Raw genomic sequence first — 16241 nt, forward strand, 5'->3', positions numbered from 1 at the left:
TATGTTGGTGTGAATGTATCTATCTATGGTGGGGAAACTCTTCCATCTCCCAAGCAAGGGAGTGGCATGAAAACATCTAACACTTTCAATAAACACATTCAAAGAAGCTGGCATGGCAGAGGAAAACGCAGCATTTATTTGCCTGCTCAGGCTCTGGTGAACCCTGTTCTTGGACACAGAAATTACTTCAGTGCTACCATGGAAGCTACCACATGTGTGAAGACAGTCTGCAGAGCTCAGGTCTAGGTCCAGTGATGTAGCCAGAAAGGAGGCTGGTGCAAGCAGCTCCTCTTCGACCAGGATGACCTGGTGTGAAGCCTGGGCACTGCTGTTACGAGACACTAAATCCTGGCATCTAATTAAAGCTGGGAAAAGATTCAAGAAAAATTACAACACAGAAGATTATTATTCACGCTTTAATTTTCCAGTTGAAATAATACAGTGAACCTCACTGCCAATATCATCAAGGTCAGCAGTAGAAACATAGTCACCACAAACTCTGATCAGGAACAGTATAGGAGACCTCTGATTAAGGCAAAACAAGCAAAAGCTATGGTAACAAAATCCAGAACAAGGACTAGAAAGCAATCAATAATTACATTCTTGAGTGAATAATACCTGCAATTATAAAAGCTAAATGATGAAAGATTTAAAAAGAAATATTTAAGGGTCTGTTCCCTCAGAACCATTTCAAAGTAGGAAGAAAACACTGCTTGAACTACTTTTCCCCTAGTGCAAGATCATCTACACCAGAGTCAATGTTAATTAACTATTTTGAGATTAGGGTTATTTATTATACCACCGCCCTTCAAATATATTTAAATGATTACAACATACCTCAGAGAAAATGGATAAAAAGCCTATGTCAAGTTTTGTGAAAAAATGGACACCTTCATTAACCACATCAAAATCTGACAAAAGTCTGCGTAACTAGGTAACAGCACTGCAGCCTGATAAATGTATGTCCTTGAAGATGACACAGCTTACTCTTGCAAACAAAAACCATCCTGCAAGCCATTGTGCTTGCTGTAAGATGGCAGCAATTACACACTTGTCAGTGAATGTGAAGGGGATTTGTTGGTTTAAGTTCCTCCAACTGTGGTTTAAATAGGTGAAATTCTGATGGGGAAGGGAGAGATGGTCACAACCTTCTTTTGGTGATAAAGAAGCTATCACAGTTCATACATATAAACAGCAGATTATCTGACAATTGTACTCAAAAGTTGCAGTCCACATATTCTAGTAGTGGGCTTCACATAAAAACAGTCCCATAGATAAATCTAGAGGACTAAAACCAAACTTTTAAAATGTTACCAAAGACTAATGTATGGAGTCAAACTATTAGACAAAATACACACAGAAAAGCTATTTATATTTTATATGATGGAAAAATCTCAGATTAAGATCTTGTGATAGCTACGCCCATAGAAGTTATCAAAAACATTAAGTTGAAAATGATATTGGGATCAAAACTATCTGCAGCCTCTTTGATAACATTTTTGAACAGTTCTGTAAACCAGCACAGAAATATTCTATGTACTGAATAACTTTTTAAAACATTCCTATACATAATTATGGCATGAACAGGCAACTTTTGTTTCTAGAATTGGCCATGTGAAATCTAACTAAAAGGCAGTCATACATTCCTGTGCACGTGCACAAATACTATGTAAAAACATTTCAGTTGGCCTTGGCTGCTTACTTAATTCTGAGGAACGTACCTCCATCTTAGGGTTCTTGCAAAATTGTTAGAATGAGTCATCTTAAAACAAACCAACCAACTAACCCAACAATAAACACAGCCCTTCGCAGCAGCTTTGAGAGACGACTGAAGGTGCAGTAAATCCGTTCTGTAGTAACTTATCATGACTTATCATTAGTTTTTCTGTGCTGCAGTAAAAATAAAAAATAAAATCCCCCCCAACCTTACAGGTATTTTCAGAGGTGTGGCTGGAGGACTGGGTAGGGTGGTGGGAATCCCACGGAGAGTAAGCGTTGCTGTCCTGGGACACTGCAACTGAGGTAGTGCAGAGACCTGAGCTGGGTCCTTCACAACCACCAGCCTGCAGAACAACTGGTCAGTGAAATTTGTCTCCTTCGTTAGCACCTTAGTACAAACACTGAAAGTGAAAAGTGTCCTTTGGAGGGTCTGCTACATGGGGTTATAGGACTACAGCACCATTTGGGAAGAGCAATGTGGCTCCCCCATATATTGTCCCTAGCTTTTGAGAGCAGGGTCTCAGAAGAGATTACATGAATACTGCTTGCAGAAATACTGTAGGTGAACAGTAAAGCAATTTATTACCATAACTTTAGCAAGATTTGTAACAGGTTTCTTCTTCAGATATTGCCCAAAAATATCTTTAAAAGAGGTTGATGGGATTCAATTTCTGAAATAACCTAGGTGAGAGATCACATAGTTAAATCTTTCAACAGGATGCTGGAAGCATCTCAGATGAATATATTAACTTCAGGATGACAAAATCCATATGCCATTATATCTCTAGACTAATTTATTTTATAACATGAACTAGACATCACGGGCCAAATTACCAAAACTCTGGCACTCCCAAGTCAAAAGTGACTTCATCTCTTTGCAAGCTTGGAAATCCACCTGGCAAGAATCCACTGTCTGAAAAATAACTGTTCATTTTGCAGAAGGAATGGCTATTAAGAAAAAAATCTACCCCATAATGCTTGGAATATGTTTCAGAGTTCCTAAATTCAAGGCCAAATTTTAATGCTGGCTCATGAGCAGATTCTGAAACATTTAAAAACAAAACACAAAAGCCCAAACATTCCTTAAGGAAAAAGTTGCGTGAAAAGGCACGCTGCTCTGGGGCCTTGGACACGACTGCTCCACGTGAGCAGTTGAAGGTTTATGGTGTGGGAGTATTTTTCAGTTCCGAGCTTGTCCCAGAGGAGCCAATTTCTCTGCAGTTTTGCCATGAATCTTCACCTCATCCTGCCACAAAGCAAAAGTGCTCCAAGGTAGGGAGCTCCTACAGCATTCATATGGATGGCTGTGAGGGTTTCCACTGTACATGGATGCCCAGGGGACTCCCAAGAAGGAGAAAACCACTGTAGATCATGGAGTGTCAGATGGAAGATATGACTGTTTAGTTCTTATCAATTAATTGTTGTCACTTGTCTCAAAATCAGAAATGAGGATGCTTTCTTCCAAAGCAGGAACATCAGTGTTAATCTGTGGCAAATAAGCGTTTCTGACCCACAGTATCCTGCGGAAGAGACGGTTATTCTGTTTGTACAGGCACCACAGAAAAAGGGAAATGGCAGCCAGCATCACCAACGTCATAAGAACAGCCAGAGCTACAAGCGCATGGTATGATGCTGAAAGGGAAGGACAGAAATTGTTATGAAGCAAATATAGCTATAATTATAGATAATTCTAAACACAAACATATAGATGTTTTATGGAAAACATCTTATTACTCCTTATATGTTACACATTTCAAATTACAGGTTTAACAGTGAAAAAGTTACCTCACAAAATATCAGCTCAAAATGTGTTATTACTCCTTATAAAAAAAAATAAGAAAGTACAGAAAGAACTTACCTTTTTCAGAGGGTTCTGTTGCATCGATATCTGAAATAGAACCCAGAACTGTCATAAAATTACCCACAGAGCTAACAGAAGTTACTATATATACTCACTGTAAAACTGAAACTGAGAAGACAACCTACTTAAAACCATACAAGAGCAGGCTGTTCTTTGTTGAATTTGACTCATGTCAATAGGATTCCAACTGGCCAAGTTAAACATGACCTAATCTGTTATCTAACATCCCTTCAATTCTGTGAAATATATTAACTGACATTTGTGCAAGGATAAGCATCAGTATTTATCCACTTTTTAAAGTGTAAATGTATCAGCAGAACCATGCATCTGTAGATTAATCTAGTTACTGGGTCCAACAGCAACTCGGACATTTTGGGTGGGCTCTGGAAACACTTCAGCTGTCTTACAGACCTGTGTTCGTACTGACGTGGTGTCTGTGCAGCTCTCGCAGGCTGCGCCTGCCCGTCCTATGGGGTCTGTGGAGGTCAGCCTGATGCTCTGCACATGGCTTACCCGTACAACAGAAAGTCTACCGCAGCCAGCAATCCTGCAACAGCTGTGCAGGTTCCTCAAAAGGAAGTTACCCTGGCTGGTTGGGGTTTTTTTATGGGTATTTTTTTCTAATACCAAAGGACAGAATTATTTAAATGAAGACTAAGAGCAAGTAAGCAAGCAACAAGGAACATGTAAAACAATGGTTATAAGGACACAACTGCCTTCTTTTATGGAAGCACATACCTGCATCCATTTTACATACAAATCCCTTTTTTTCTCTGCATGGAGATAATTGCCAGACTCCATCTGTGGTCCTCAGGCTGATACAGAAATTCCCTTTGAGATGATCAAATTCAGGCTCCCTGATGCCCCAGTTTGAATAATTTAAGGGAGAACCATCAAACCAGGAGATTGTCTCATCTAAGGGCAGAAGTTATATATCATTATAAAATATCATAATATTTTGATAAATATCTCTATTTCAGTTGGACTTACCCTCACATAAAAAGAAATATACCGTATTATGGAATGCCAAGATTTTGTGTGTTTGGCCACTATATTACTTTTTTTTTTCCTTGAAGGATTTAAAAACATCCTATGTAGTTGATACAGAAGACAGCCTGTAGTGCTTCTTTAAGAAGAAAATAAAGGCATTCGCATGCATGCATACATACTGAGTATTCAGAATACCAATAAGTAAAGATTACAGAAAGCTTGACTGGCTTACTACATCATGAACAGGTAATAAGCAGCAAAAAAAGGCTCAAAAGAAAACAGTGTTTTGGAAGATGGTTATGCTAGCATTAAAATAACCAAAATCCAAACCAGATTCTTAAATGCAGTTCTCTTCCACCCAAAACTTACTGTCTGTAACAAGCAGGTTGTTCAACCAAACCATTTGCACAGAATAACCAAAACTGTGCAATTCTTCCAAAATGAACGCATTTTCATCTTCATCTTGAATAGTTAGAAGATTTGATCCTACAAATTAAACACAGAACAAATCTTCAACAATCTGTGCCATTAAAATGTCACATTGAATTTCAAAAAGTTAATATTACAAGCCTTAATTGAAAAGCTTGAAAAGTCTGGTTATACATTATAAGTTCTTAAATTTGCAATTAATGTGAAAATGCTCAGGCTGATATAAAACTGTTCTCACATGATTTTAAAACAAGTCTGAAGGGGAAAAAATTCATTTTGTGTGTTATTCCAGAAATCAATATTTTCACATGGAAAGGAACATTTTTTGATGTATGTTGCCTCCAATTTCATAGTTGGCTTATGAGCTCCACTATCATTATCTTGAACTAGAGAAAACACATGCCATGATTTCAGTCATTTCAGAAAATGTGTTTTTTTAAGATATCACGATGACATTCTGTAGCTACAAAATAATCACTTACCTTGATTTTTGCAGACTTCATATGCAGTATCAAAACTTGTCCCCTGCAGAACTGTGGAAAAGCTGTAGCAACTGTTTTTGAATTTGATCCAGGGAACAGTTTTTTCTGAACATAAGCCTTTATAGGCAGTGAGTTTCTTTTCTGTGATAGAAATAACAGCACAGCTTTATTGTCACAACAACATACATATTAATATAACATTCCACACGTTGTTTTGGGGTAATGCTAATAAGCATGTTATTGCATCACGCCTCTGTTTTTCAAAGTGAAAATCTAGTGGTTGTATATCTTTGTATTGGAAGAGTAAAGCTGGTTTTATATCTGATCAAGAACCTTGTTGTATTGCAACAGCAATATCAGGATAATCTAACCAGTACTGATGTGCAGAGGAAGTTATGAGCAACCTACAGGCACATCAAGGCACTCCGGGCTGCCCAGCGTCTCCCAGAGCACTAGGGATTTCCAAGGACTGCAAAACTTCTCTCCACTAAGCTGCAAAGATAACTTATACCAAATACTGTGGCACAGAGGAGAGTTTCCCATCGGAAAGCAGCAGCCAGCTTCTCCGGCATGCAACGTGCTGCAGCACAGAGTCCCTCTGACTCAGGGCAACTCTACAAGCTCACTTTGCGATACTCAGCATCACTTTTTGGCAGTGCTGAAGATTCAGCTACATTACCTATGGTCTCACATGCATCCTACTTTGCTACAAAACACATTTTTTAAAAATTAAGTAAACCTTGGGCTATATGTGATTATATAGCTTGACAAACAAATAAGAAAGTTAGTCAGCTTCATTACAAAAACCATGTAAAGAATAATTTTTTGTCTTGAAGGATTCCAAAACAACTTTCTTCCCAACAGATTCAAAAGCTATAATCTGTAGGCAATCCCCTGGTGATCAATACCATTGAATAGGAACTATTTTGAGAACTGGATGCTGCCAAAGACTCTCCAGTCCTGGACTGAATGGCGTTCCAGACCTGAATTCTGGATTCAAATGAAGCTGAGGTAATTGACAGAGCATTGCAGGAAACACAACATATTTTAGGAGACAGGAAAATATTCCGATCTTTAAAAAACCTTGCAAAATCTTTTATGTGCAATCAGTGGTGACCCTAATTTTTCACTTTGCTCTAAATGCTTCCCTTCTCCCATCCCCCAGTTAATTGCAGAAAACTGAATTTATTTCCCTTTGAGCAAAGTTATTAGCAATCATCATTTTTCACAGATAATATAGTGTTCACTGAAGAGACAGAGTAATTAATTTTCCTGTTTCTTTTCTATTATGGAAGTTCTCTTTCCATTCTCTTACAGACCAGACCTGATGGCCAATATTTTATGGGGAACAAATGGTTTCACAAATAGAAGATACAGCAAGGAAACGTCAGTTTTGAATAATTCTATCATCATTGCTTAACCTCAAACCAATTAATTTCCTTTCATATACTTCCACTGTCAATACACATATTTTGCAGCTGCAAATTTTTAATATAAAACTTCACTTTGACTTACTAGGTGGCTTATGGCAAACTGCTCCTTGCAGAAGTCGTTCACAGTTAGCACTTTTCCAGTGCCCCGAAGTATCAATGTAAACACAGCTACCAAAGGCCTGGGACTCGTCGTCTTCCCAGAAGGTAAACAAAGACTTCGTCCCATCTGACCATTCAAAGTTAAGCCCATTCTGCCAAAACAAATTTCAAATTATCTTTCTGATATGCTTTAGCACCATACAAGTTCATCTTCTGGGGGCATCCTCAACAGATATTACAGAATGTCTTTTATGTCTCTTGAAGGCTGGGGAGATCCAGAAGGATCTACAAAAGACAGATCCAAGGATCCTCCCAGCTTACTTCTGGGAGACCACAAACTACATCTAATCTGCTGTTTTCAGCAAGCAAGTGGTTATTTGGGCCATTGAGCAACTATAAATGAAACAACATAATTTCAGTGTTGACAATACAAGAGAGTTTTTGTGTGTTTGAAAATGTTTTCTACAGCTTTTAGTTTTCAGCACTCATTGCACCAAACTGGCTCTCATTAGATTCATACATTACGTTACAAAGAAATTGTTAGGGCTCAAGCTTTCTAGGGTTTCATTTCCAGATGCAAACTCCCGTGACTTCAAATGAATGACACAGCTGATTAGCTTGTTACTGGAAAAACTCCTTTGCAGCATCATGTTCATAGCTAGGGAGTCCACTACGTACATCCGAAGTGAACAGCCCAATCCAGTGGTTGTACCCCAGCCGATTCACAATGACCGTGAGGAAAGCTTGGTGATACTGGTCTGTAATGCTGACCAACTCTGCGCCGTTTGCCATGCAGGTTTTTAAAGCTGAAGACCATGTAAAATTCCCACTTATTAGTTTATACATTCTGTTTCCATATTCTAAAGTTTCTGGCACAGAGTACATTTCAGATGCATTGATGACATGTCTGGATGTGTCTGTTACAAACAGAAAGAAAGGCTTTATTTATTTTTTAAAACAGACAACAGATAGCAGAACACCTCCTAAAAAAATCAGAGCAATCCTTGAAAACAAATCTAAAAATTGCAAACTCTTTGGTTTCAGGAAGACACTGTGAACTTTCAAAAGAGAAAGATGATGATTACTAGAACAGTATCTGAAATTCCATCACAGCACAGAACTCATCACAGCAGTGAATGAGTTTAATGTGTAACAAAGAAAAAGAAAACCTGATGGAGTTAGTTCCACTGACTGGATCTTTGAAGGTCAGTAAGGAATCACCTGGGATCTGGGCATATCCCAAATGTCCAATGGCAGTGGGCTGCAGAGTGCCCTTATCCCAAATACCTTGCATGTAATTTAGATTACCTCTTTTTTTGACCCGTTATTTTAAATGATTTCCAAGATCAGTTTACAGCACAAAGCCTGGCGTCACAAATAATTGTACTGGCACAAGCAAGAGGATGACAACCTGTGGGTCATGGTGCAAGTAAGTGCTTGAGAGCTTCCTGAGCTCATCTTTACTATCCATGAGTCAATGTAGAGAAGATCACAGCACTGGCACTTAAAGAGAAATCCCCTGTGCATGGAGACTTAAATCTCTTTTTGATGATAAACTAACACAGCACTGTCCAAAAAAAATGAAAGAAAGAAGCAGACTTTTTAGATTTAAGAAATAGTATCCCATGAGAAAAAAATCAGGAGACAGACCATTCTCAGCCTAGGCTGTGATGCTGCTGTGCTCACTTTTCTACAGCAGGCAAATGCCTTTGCTAACGTGCATGGATACCTACAGTATACTTTAAACAAGACTATTAAAATAAAGCATTGCCTCAGTTTTAATCCTGTTTGTCAGTTTGGATTAACTACTTCTGTCTGTAAAACTTCTCTGTGATTACAGAATGAAGTGGTTCCTTTGCTACAAGGTGGAGTGTTTTTAGACTTGGTTCCCTTTATGACTAAGAAAGGAGTGTTAACAAGCATCTTAAAATAGTAAATTAATTTATTATTTCTCATTCACAAATAATTTAAAATTAGAAATTTCTAAGCAAGAAAAAGTTCTGCTCTTGAGCTAACTGAATCGCTCTCTTTTGTTCCAGCTTTCAGTGTGTGTCACTGCTTAAAAAAAGACAGGAAATGCAGTAAAATGATGACACAATCCTAACTCAAGCATCACTAAGAGATCAGAGCCCAGTTCAGATCTCCTGCCGGTTTATTTCATTTTAGCCTCCTACAGAAAATAATTCAAAAAAGGGGAGACAGGGTGTGGACAGAATGGCAGAAGCAAAGCACCAGCTCATCTTTCCAGGAATTGACACATTTGTTTGGACATTTGAGCAAATTCAGCAGTTCACTACTGCCAGCAAGACTCTGTCTCGGTTCTCCTTTCCTTGCTTCTCTGCTCTTCCAGCTGCATATTCCCATGCACAGGTCTGGTGTTTGCCTGACCCTGTACTAAGCCAATGCAGCCTGGAAAAGCTGCACAAAATGACATCAATTAAGGGGAAAAAAGGAGACAGGAAAGTTTTCTGCTGAATTAGCAAGCTGAACTGCCTGATGGTTTGGGAGAGTGCCATGGGTGTCACACTGGGGAGGCAGGACTGGTCCCTTCACCTCCAGGAACACTCTGTTGTGCCTGGGGCCGGTGGGCAGCACTGAGCACAGGGCACAGTGTGTCCTCCCCATCCCCACCACACTTCGGCGGGGGCCCATGGGGCACTCTCACATTCACCCATCCGGGAAAGGTGGGGAGGGTCCTGAGCACCCACTGCAGCCCCAGTCACCCCCAGGCATCCTGCAGCCCGGCCACCCTAAAGCAAGGGTTTGCCTTCCTGCCTTTTAACGCCTTTTCCATCTGTCTGAAGCAGCAGCAAGGAGTTAAAATACAAACGTTTGGGAGGTAAACAAAATAAACCAGCAGGAAAATGCGTTTGTTTATTTTTCCTACACTACATGCAGGATTACTCTACACTCCCTGCAACTGTAGTTCATAATAAAGTATGTCAAATAGGGCTATGGTTTGCTAGAGCCACATGTGAGCACTGCCCAAAGCTTGTATTTGTTTATTCTACTTCTCAACTCGCTTTCCCCTGCCTCCCAGGGAGCCAGCAGGAGAGGGTTGTCTCTTTAAACCCAGGGCTTAACTAAGAGGTGATACATGAAGTTGAGCCATATAAAACAACCCCCACAGTAAGTACAGCACCCATGGACACTCCTTACAGGCTCAGATTACAGCCCTCCCTTTGCTTTAGGGTTAATAATTTGCTGTTGGTCTATTTTGGTAACATGCTCTGGCAGCTTCCCCTGAGACAGGGCTCCAAAGCGGCCCCAGCACCCTGGGGAAGCCAGTGGCTCCCGACCCAAGAGGCAATGCTGGAATGTGGCTTGAGGAAACCAAACGACACATGTTCCCCACAAAAGCTTTGTGCTTCTGGCAAGGGATCTTTATAGTAACAGAATTAGAGAAGCATGAAAAGAAAAGCCAAACTCTATTTGATCGGCAGGTTGATCTGCACTGTTCACAGAAATAAATTTTCAAAAGTCTATTCTGATCTAATATTGCAAGTCCCACTGACCTTCCCCCCCGCCTTCCCAAATCATATTTTCATCAAAATTACCCTCAGTTTTGCCTTTTGTAATTCCATGTGGTTACTCTGCTGCCATGCAGAAAATATGAAATTTCATCTCTATTCCTGATTCTAAGATACGCAACAGAAAGCTCAAAGTTAGGAAGAAAGTTACAGAACGTTTTATTAGAAATTACTTCTACATCATAGCTATTGATTTATTAAATAGTGTAGAGCTAGTCTGTCTAAATATCCAACTATCTTAGAAATCTTTTGTTCCTGGTTTTATAGACACCTACAACAAGCTGCTTCTAGATGAAAATAAAGTAAGATGAATTCAATATAGTAGGAAAAGAGAACAGAAGCAAAGCAAAACAAAACCTTACCCTGAGTCTTTTGGCAGACAAACCCATAATTTTTCTGACAGTTTTCTAAGTACCATTTTCCCGTAAAATAAAAATTAGGGTTATTTGATACCAATGTACACAGTGGAAGTTGTTCTTGAATGTTTGCATTGTTATAGCGCTGTCTCTGCAATCAACACAGAACCTTATATTAATTAAAAAAGACACTGTGTAAAAAAAATGTACAATTATTACGTTAAATTGAGTATAATAATTATGTGAAATTCACTATTATAAATATTTAGTTAGAACAACGAACACTTCCCCATAAATACAATTTGCAACAATAACCTCGTAATAAAATAGTCACAAGCTTTTGCTGAACAAACTAAAATGCTAAACCCAATATGGACTAATGTGGTGTAAAACAATATACTAAAATACAAAATTCATAATCTTATCCCTCAACTTTGCTCAGCCCCTGCATATGATACTAACCATATAATTCAAACTTTGGTGCTTAAAAGCAATTGCAAGAGAATGCGACTATAGCCACAAATTATGTAAATAGCTGTCTCAATAGTGCCTTTTTTGCTACCTCTAGTTATGCCCATAAATCTGTGCCCACGGTTGTTTGAAGTTGCAGAAATTAAGAGAAGGCTAAATTGCTGTAACAAGTTAGGCCTTGTCTTTGTGGCAGTCATGATTTTTAAGGCTAAAACAGCTTCCCACTGTCCTTAAACTCCCTGGAAATACTCACATGCACTACTTCAACTGGAGACCAGTTGGAATACCCCGGAGGATTTTCATTTAGCCATTTTTCATAGTCATCACTCTGGAAACCTATCCAAACACTAGTTTTCCATCCAAATAGATTCATTGTTATGAAAGCTGGAAAATGATGTAGGAATAAAATATAATTAACTGGTAACCACTTAGGGATAGATGAAGTCTCTTCCAACGCACGAAAGCACTGAAAAATGTAATTACTAATCAATGACATTACATAGTTACCAGAAAGTAAGAACATGAACAGCATTTCAGTGTCATCTAACTATAAACTCAGTTAAATTGATTAACTTCAGTTGGGCTAGTCCATTAACTAGTAAGTCTTCCAGAAATGTTCACAGTAGCTTGAACAACTTAAGTATTAGTTCAGGGTATTGTCCCATTGAGAAAGCTTTTCTCAGTTGTACTTGAAAATAATATTTCTCAACTAAAGATAGCCTGTGAGATTCGTCCCACCTCCAAATAAGTGGTTTTACAAATGTATGAAATTCAACCACAGATTTTTATGAATAGGGATTATAAATATTTCTGAATGTGCTGGCATTTATTTTTCTGACAGTTCCAGCCTAGTGCTATGCTTATGTGCTATACTATAGATTTTAAGTACCATTAAAGGATAAAATTGAGATTGCTTTTATAACAGTGTGACATTGCATTCATAAGATAGAAATTCTGAAACGCAATTTTTTAATGGGTATTCCATTATTTTTTTTGTATTTCTAATGCATGGTGGTAAGCACAAAAGAAATTACAATTACTCCTCAAAACGTATCTGTCACATAACTCAGTGAATATTTGAGTCTTTACATTTTGAGAAATTGGGAAAGAGAAACACTGATTTGTTTAAAGCAGTGGAACCACGAGTAGGATCTGAACGATCTTTTTTCCTAAAACTGTATCCAAGATGAAACTTTACTACAGCATCCTAATGAAGACAAAAATTTATTTATTTAACAATATTTTCAGTACTCTACCTTGTTCCAGTTCATCTTCAAGGGAAGCAAGTGACCCATCATAGCTACTGCAGAACTCTTGTGCAGAGTACCAGTTTCTCAGATGCTCTGGATCCTTCGGAATTTGTATCAAAAAGCACTGTTGAAAATTTAAAAAAAACTTGTTTTGTTTTTTCTTCAGTTTACAACTATTTATCAACCACTAAGAGTGATCACTAAAAATTTCACACACTCTTACTGAATATTAAATATTTCATTAGTTTCTGTCCTGCAATGGACCTCTCCAGTATGCTTGGTATCAGTTTTTAGCTATGATCAGGCTTGGATTCAAAACGGTTGTTTAAAGGCAAACACAATCTTGTTTCTGTAGTCACTGCAGTTCAGCACTGGGATAAATCTGGCCACCTCAATGCACGCTGCTATTAAGGAATGTATGTATTTCAGAGAAGCCTGATGGAATGATTGCCTTTTGACCTTCAAATGCAAGTAGACTTTGGTTTATAATTATCTTTGATGAACCCTATTTAAAACTGCATCTGTTGGAGAATGGCAGCAGTTAGGGATCTATTTAATACAACAAGGGGTCAGAGATCTGTTTTGAGACCATAAAAGACTTGGAATTGTCATAAATGGAAAAGAGAGGATGGAACAGGCTTTTTACAGCAAATGCACAGATACATTTAGATAGCTTTTGCATATATGAGTATTCACTTCCTTGAACTAACGCAAAATTTTTGACACCTTATTAAGACAACTTCTGTGTCCACAGCTACTTAATAGCTGTAAACCTTTGCATCACTGTGGCAGCAGTTATAAACCTAAAGGCCTTGCTTTCAAAAAGGAAGAAAATCTTCAAATATTGAAAAATCCTTAAGAAGTCCAATTTCTGTCATAAATATGGACAGCATTTTGAATAACCAAGCAGCAGAAAAAAATGTTTTACTTTGAATCCAAAGTGCAACCAGCCTTTGGGACATATGCCTTGTTGGTTCTGATCTTTTGGAATCTCTTTCTCTATTTTCCATGCAAGTTTACGTTTACAAATACAGGGAAGAGTCACAGTACAGTTTTCATCACCCCAGAGTCCTGTGTAAAAAGAAAAAAATCACAGCTGAGTATTGGCTTGAGAACTGGAAACTGTTTTTTTTCTTAGCTAACTTAGATATTGTTAAGAAGGGTATCCTTTAGTGGTTGAGTAAGATGAGATGCTACATCAAATACATTTGGACATATTTCATTACAGTGGATCTGATGGTCAATGGGGCTTATACTTTTATTCCCAGTTTGATTTTAAGTTAAAGCACTTCCTCTACACTGAGTCACATAACATATGACTGTATCATCATGTATTTAAAAAAATATTAGTTATGCAAAAATAAGGAAAGGTATAGAAATAATGCCTTCCAGATAAAATAGTTTGACTTCCTTACACTGAAAATTTTTGGCAAGATCCAGGTACTGACATAAAATGCTGACCTGCTTAGGAAGAAAATACATTTTTCAGTGTAGTCAACAAGTTGTTGACCAGCTCCCATCTGGGAGATGCCCCCCTGGCCTGGGGGGAGGGTGGGCATCTCTTCCTTTTATCTGATACTAACTATAGTAACACCAAACTCAAGCATTCTGAAAGTTATGAATCAAACCCCCAAAATTATGTGTGGAAAAAAAAAGGTTTTTACATCTTTTCAGTTTTGGCTTTTGAGGCTGATTATAAGAGTGCAGATGGATTAATTTTTTTTAGCTCTTGCCACAAATACAAAGCTGGATATTTTTTCTTTCCATGCAACCTGACATGTTTACTTTAGCATGTGACTTGCAGATCTTCAGAAAACAGAGACTGTGAGATGGCAGAAATCACTGGAACCAGCAGCACTGTATTTTTTTAATTACTGTAGTAAAATATAGAGCTATGTGATGATGTAAAGGCTAGCAGTAAAACCATGGTACCCAAAAATCCCTCAGCAGATTGGCTATGGGATCAAAAATAAGCTGGAGACCTGAGTATTTAAAGTTATAAACTGTTTTTCTATCAGCACATAAGTGCAGGAAAAATTGTTGCTTAGTCCATCTGGCTCATTTGGTTATGAGAAAACTGACTGTGAAAACCAGCAATGCATTAACATTTTTGCTGTGCCATATAACAGATTCTTAAGTAAAACTAAAGTATCAGTATCATTGGAATCTTTGTATTTTGACATTGGAGAACTGGAACTATTAATATACTTTAAATCCTACAATGTAGTATCTGACCATAGTAATGATATTTCACTATTCTTTTCTTAACCATAACAGCAGTTATTCAAATTATAACCATATAACAGGACTTTAATATGGATTGCATTTCTTGAGAGCAATTAAAAAAAATATAACCCCTTTGGCCAACAACAACATCAAATCACAACTCCTGCAGCAAAAAGAAATATAAAATAAACCTGTTTGCGATGAAATGAAGCCACATCTTTTTCCTGGTTTGTGCAGATCTCTTTCCCTCCCCTCATTCCAGTTCTGGTATGTTACTGGTGATTCATCTCTCCAGCTGCACAGAAATGTTAAGAGTGTAGTTACACTTTTTCCTATCCTTACCTAAAAATACACCCTCCATGAAAAGCGTTTCTAAGGAGATACAAGGTAGAAAGTGCCCCTTTATTAGCTAAGAGTTAAAAAAAACAGACAATCAACAAAACCAAGGTTGATATTAATGTCTTTGGCTTGTACCTTTTATAACCCTTTTGGAAGAAATACTGTAACATGGAGAAAAATTAAGGGTAATATATTCTGAATTAGATTTACATGAGAACTGAAGTTATCTCTTGAATATCCCACTCAGTCATAAAACCATTTTAGCCCGTCAGGCTGAACAGCAGCCTGTAAACAGGGCATGCCAAGTACAGCTCACAACAGCTGAAGTGTAGTTATTCTTACCGAAATTCATCACTGAGGTTTTCTGCGTGCAATCCAATCCACCAGTGAACATCACTATTCGATAGCTATAAAAAAAATGTTTTGCCATATATTTATCTGTTGTTGCCCTCTTATCAAAGCATTAACAAACTCCTAAAGTCAGACTCTATTCAGAGAAATAGTATCTCCATTGGGTTCCGATGGTAAAAACAGGTACTAAATCCTGCCCATATTAATTTATGTCACTTCAGTAAGGTTATTCAAGTTAGTAGAGCATGATTTAGCCCCCAGTTTTCACTGGACTCCTCATTTCACTGGACTGCTCATTTGCAGAGATGATTCTGCAGATTCTGAAATGTTACTGACTTCTTTAGCTAAATAGGGCTTCAGGGAGAGACGTGGGAAATGAAGACATCAAGAGAATTATTTCTAAAGTAAAATGTCTTTCAGATTCTACCTGGAGCAACAGGCAGCCAGATATTCCAAAAGATGCAGCAGAAAACAGTCAGTTACTGCCTGAGGGTTTATTTTTTCAAAGGGATAGTTTTGTTACCTTCTTAATTTTATTTTGAATAAAGGCTTGTTCACCAGAAGAATTTATTGTTGCCACTCCACTGCGAAGCCAGCCACAGACAAACTCATAGGTTTCCCAGTCCGTAGGACTGACATGGAAAAGATATTCTGCTCCTTGATAATATGACCACGGCAGTTCTAGAAAACAAGCAAAAGAGTCAG

General features: G+C 38.1%; 1 protein-coding gene across 3 annotated transcripts in view; it reads right to left on the reverse strand.

Moving 5' to 3' along the window:
* Nucleotides 1-402: 402 nt before the first annotated feature.
* Nucleotides 403-16241, reverse strand: part of PLA2R1 (phospholipase A2 receptor 1) — a 41439-nt gene continuing 25600 nt past the window's right edge. The window contains exons 17-30 of one of the 3 annotated variants that reach the window (XM_074828951.1): nucleotides 16060-16217; nucleotides 15528-15592; nucleotides 15038-15141; nucleotides 13549-13691; nucleotides 12627-12744; nucleotides 11624-11754; nucleotides 10906-11050; nucleotides 7692-7930; nucleotides 6997-7165; nucleotides 5482-5622; nucleotides 4940-5056; nucleotides 4319-4495; nucleotides 3578-3625; nucleotides 403-3351 (exon numbers count right to left, since the gene is read on the reverse strand). In XM_074828951.1, coding sequence (XP_074685052.1) covers nucleotides 3134-3351; nucleotides 3578-3625; nucleotides 4319-4495; nucleotides 4940-5056; nucleotides 5482-5622; nucleotides 6997-7165; nucleotides 7692-7930; nucleotides 10906-11050; nucleotides 11624-11754; nucleotides 12627-12744; nucleotides 13549-13691; nucleotides 15038-15141; nucleotides 15528-15592; nucleotides 16060-16217 — 1973 coding nt within the window. In that variant the 3' untranslated portion in view covers nucleotides 403-3133. The remainder of the gene's footprint in view (nucleotides 3352-3577; nucleotides 3626-4318; nucleotides 4496-4939; nucleotides 5057-5481; nucleotides 5623-6996; nucleotides 7166-7691; nucleotides 7931-10905; nucleotides 11051-11623; nucleotides 11755-12626; nucleotides 12745-13548; nucleotides 13692-15037; nucleotides 15142-15527; nucleotides 15593-16059; nucleotides 16218-16241) is intronic. The other 2 variants (XM_074828952.1, XM_074828953.1) reach the window with 2 other exon arrangements.

The sequence above is a fragment of the Strix aluco genome, chromosome 6 (assembly GCF_031877795.1).
Source record: "Strix aluco isolate bStrAlu1 chromosome 6, bStrAlu1.hap1, whole genome shotgun sequence".
NCBI classification, from domain to species: Eukaryota; Metazoa; Chordata; class Aves; order Strigiformes; family Strigidae; genus Strix; species Strix aluco.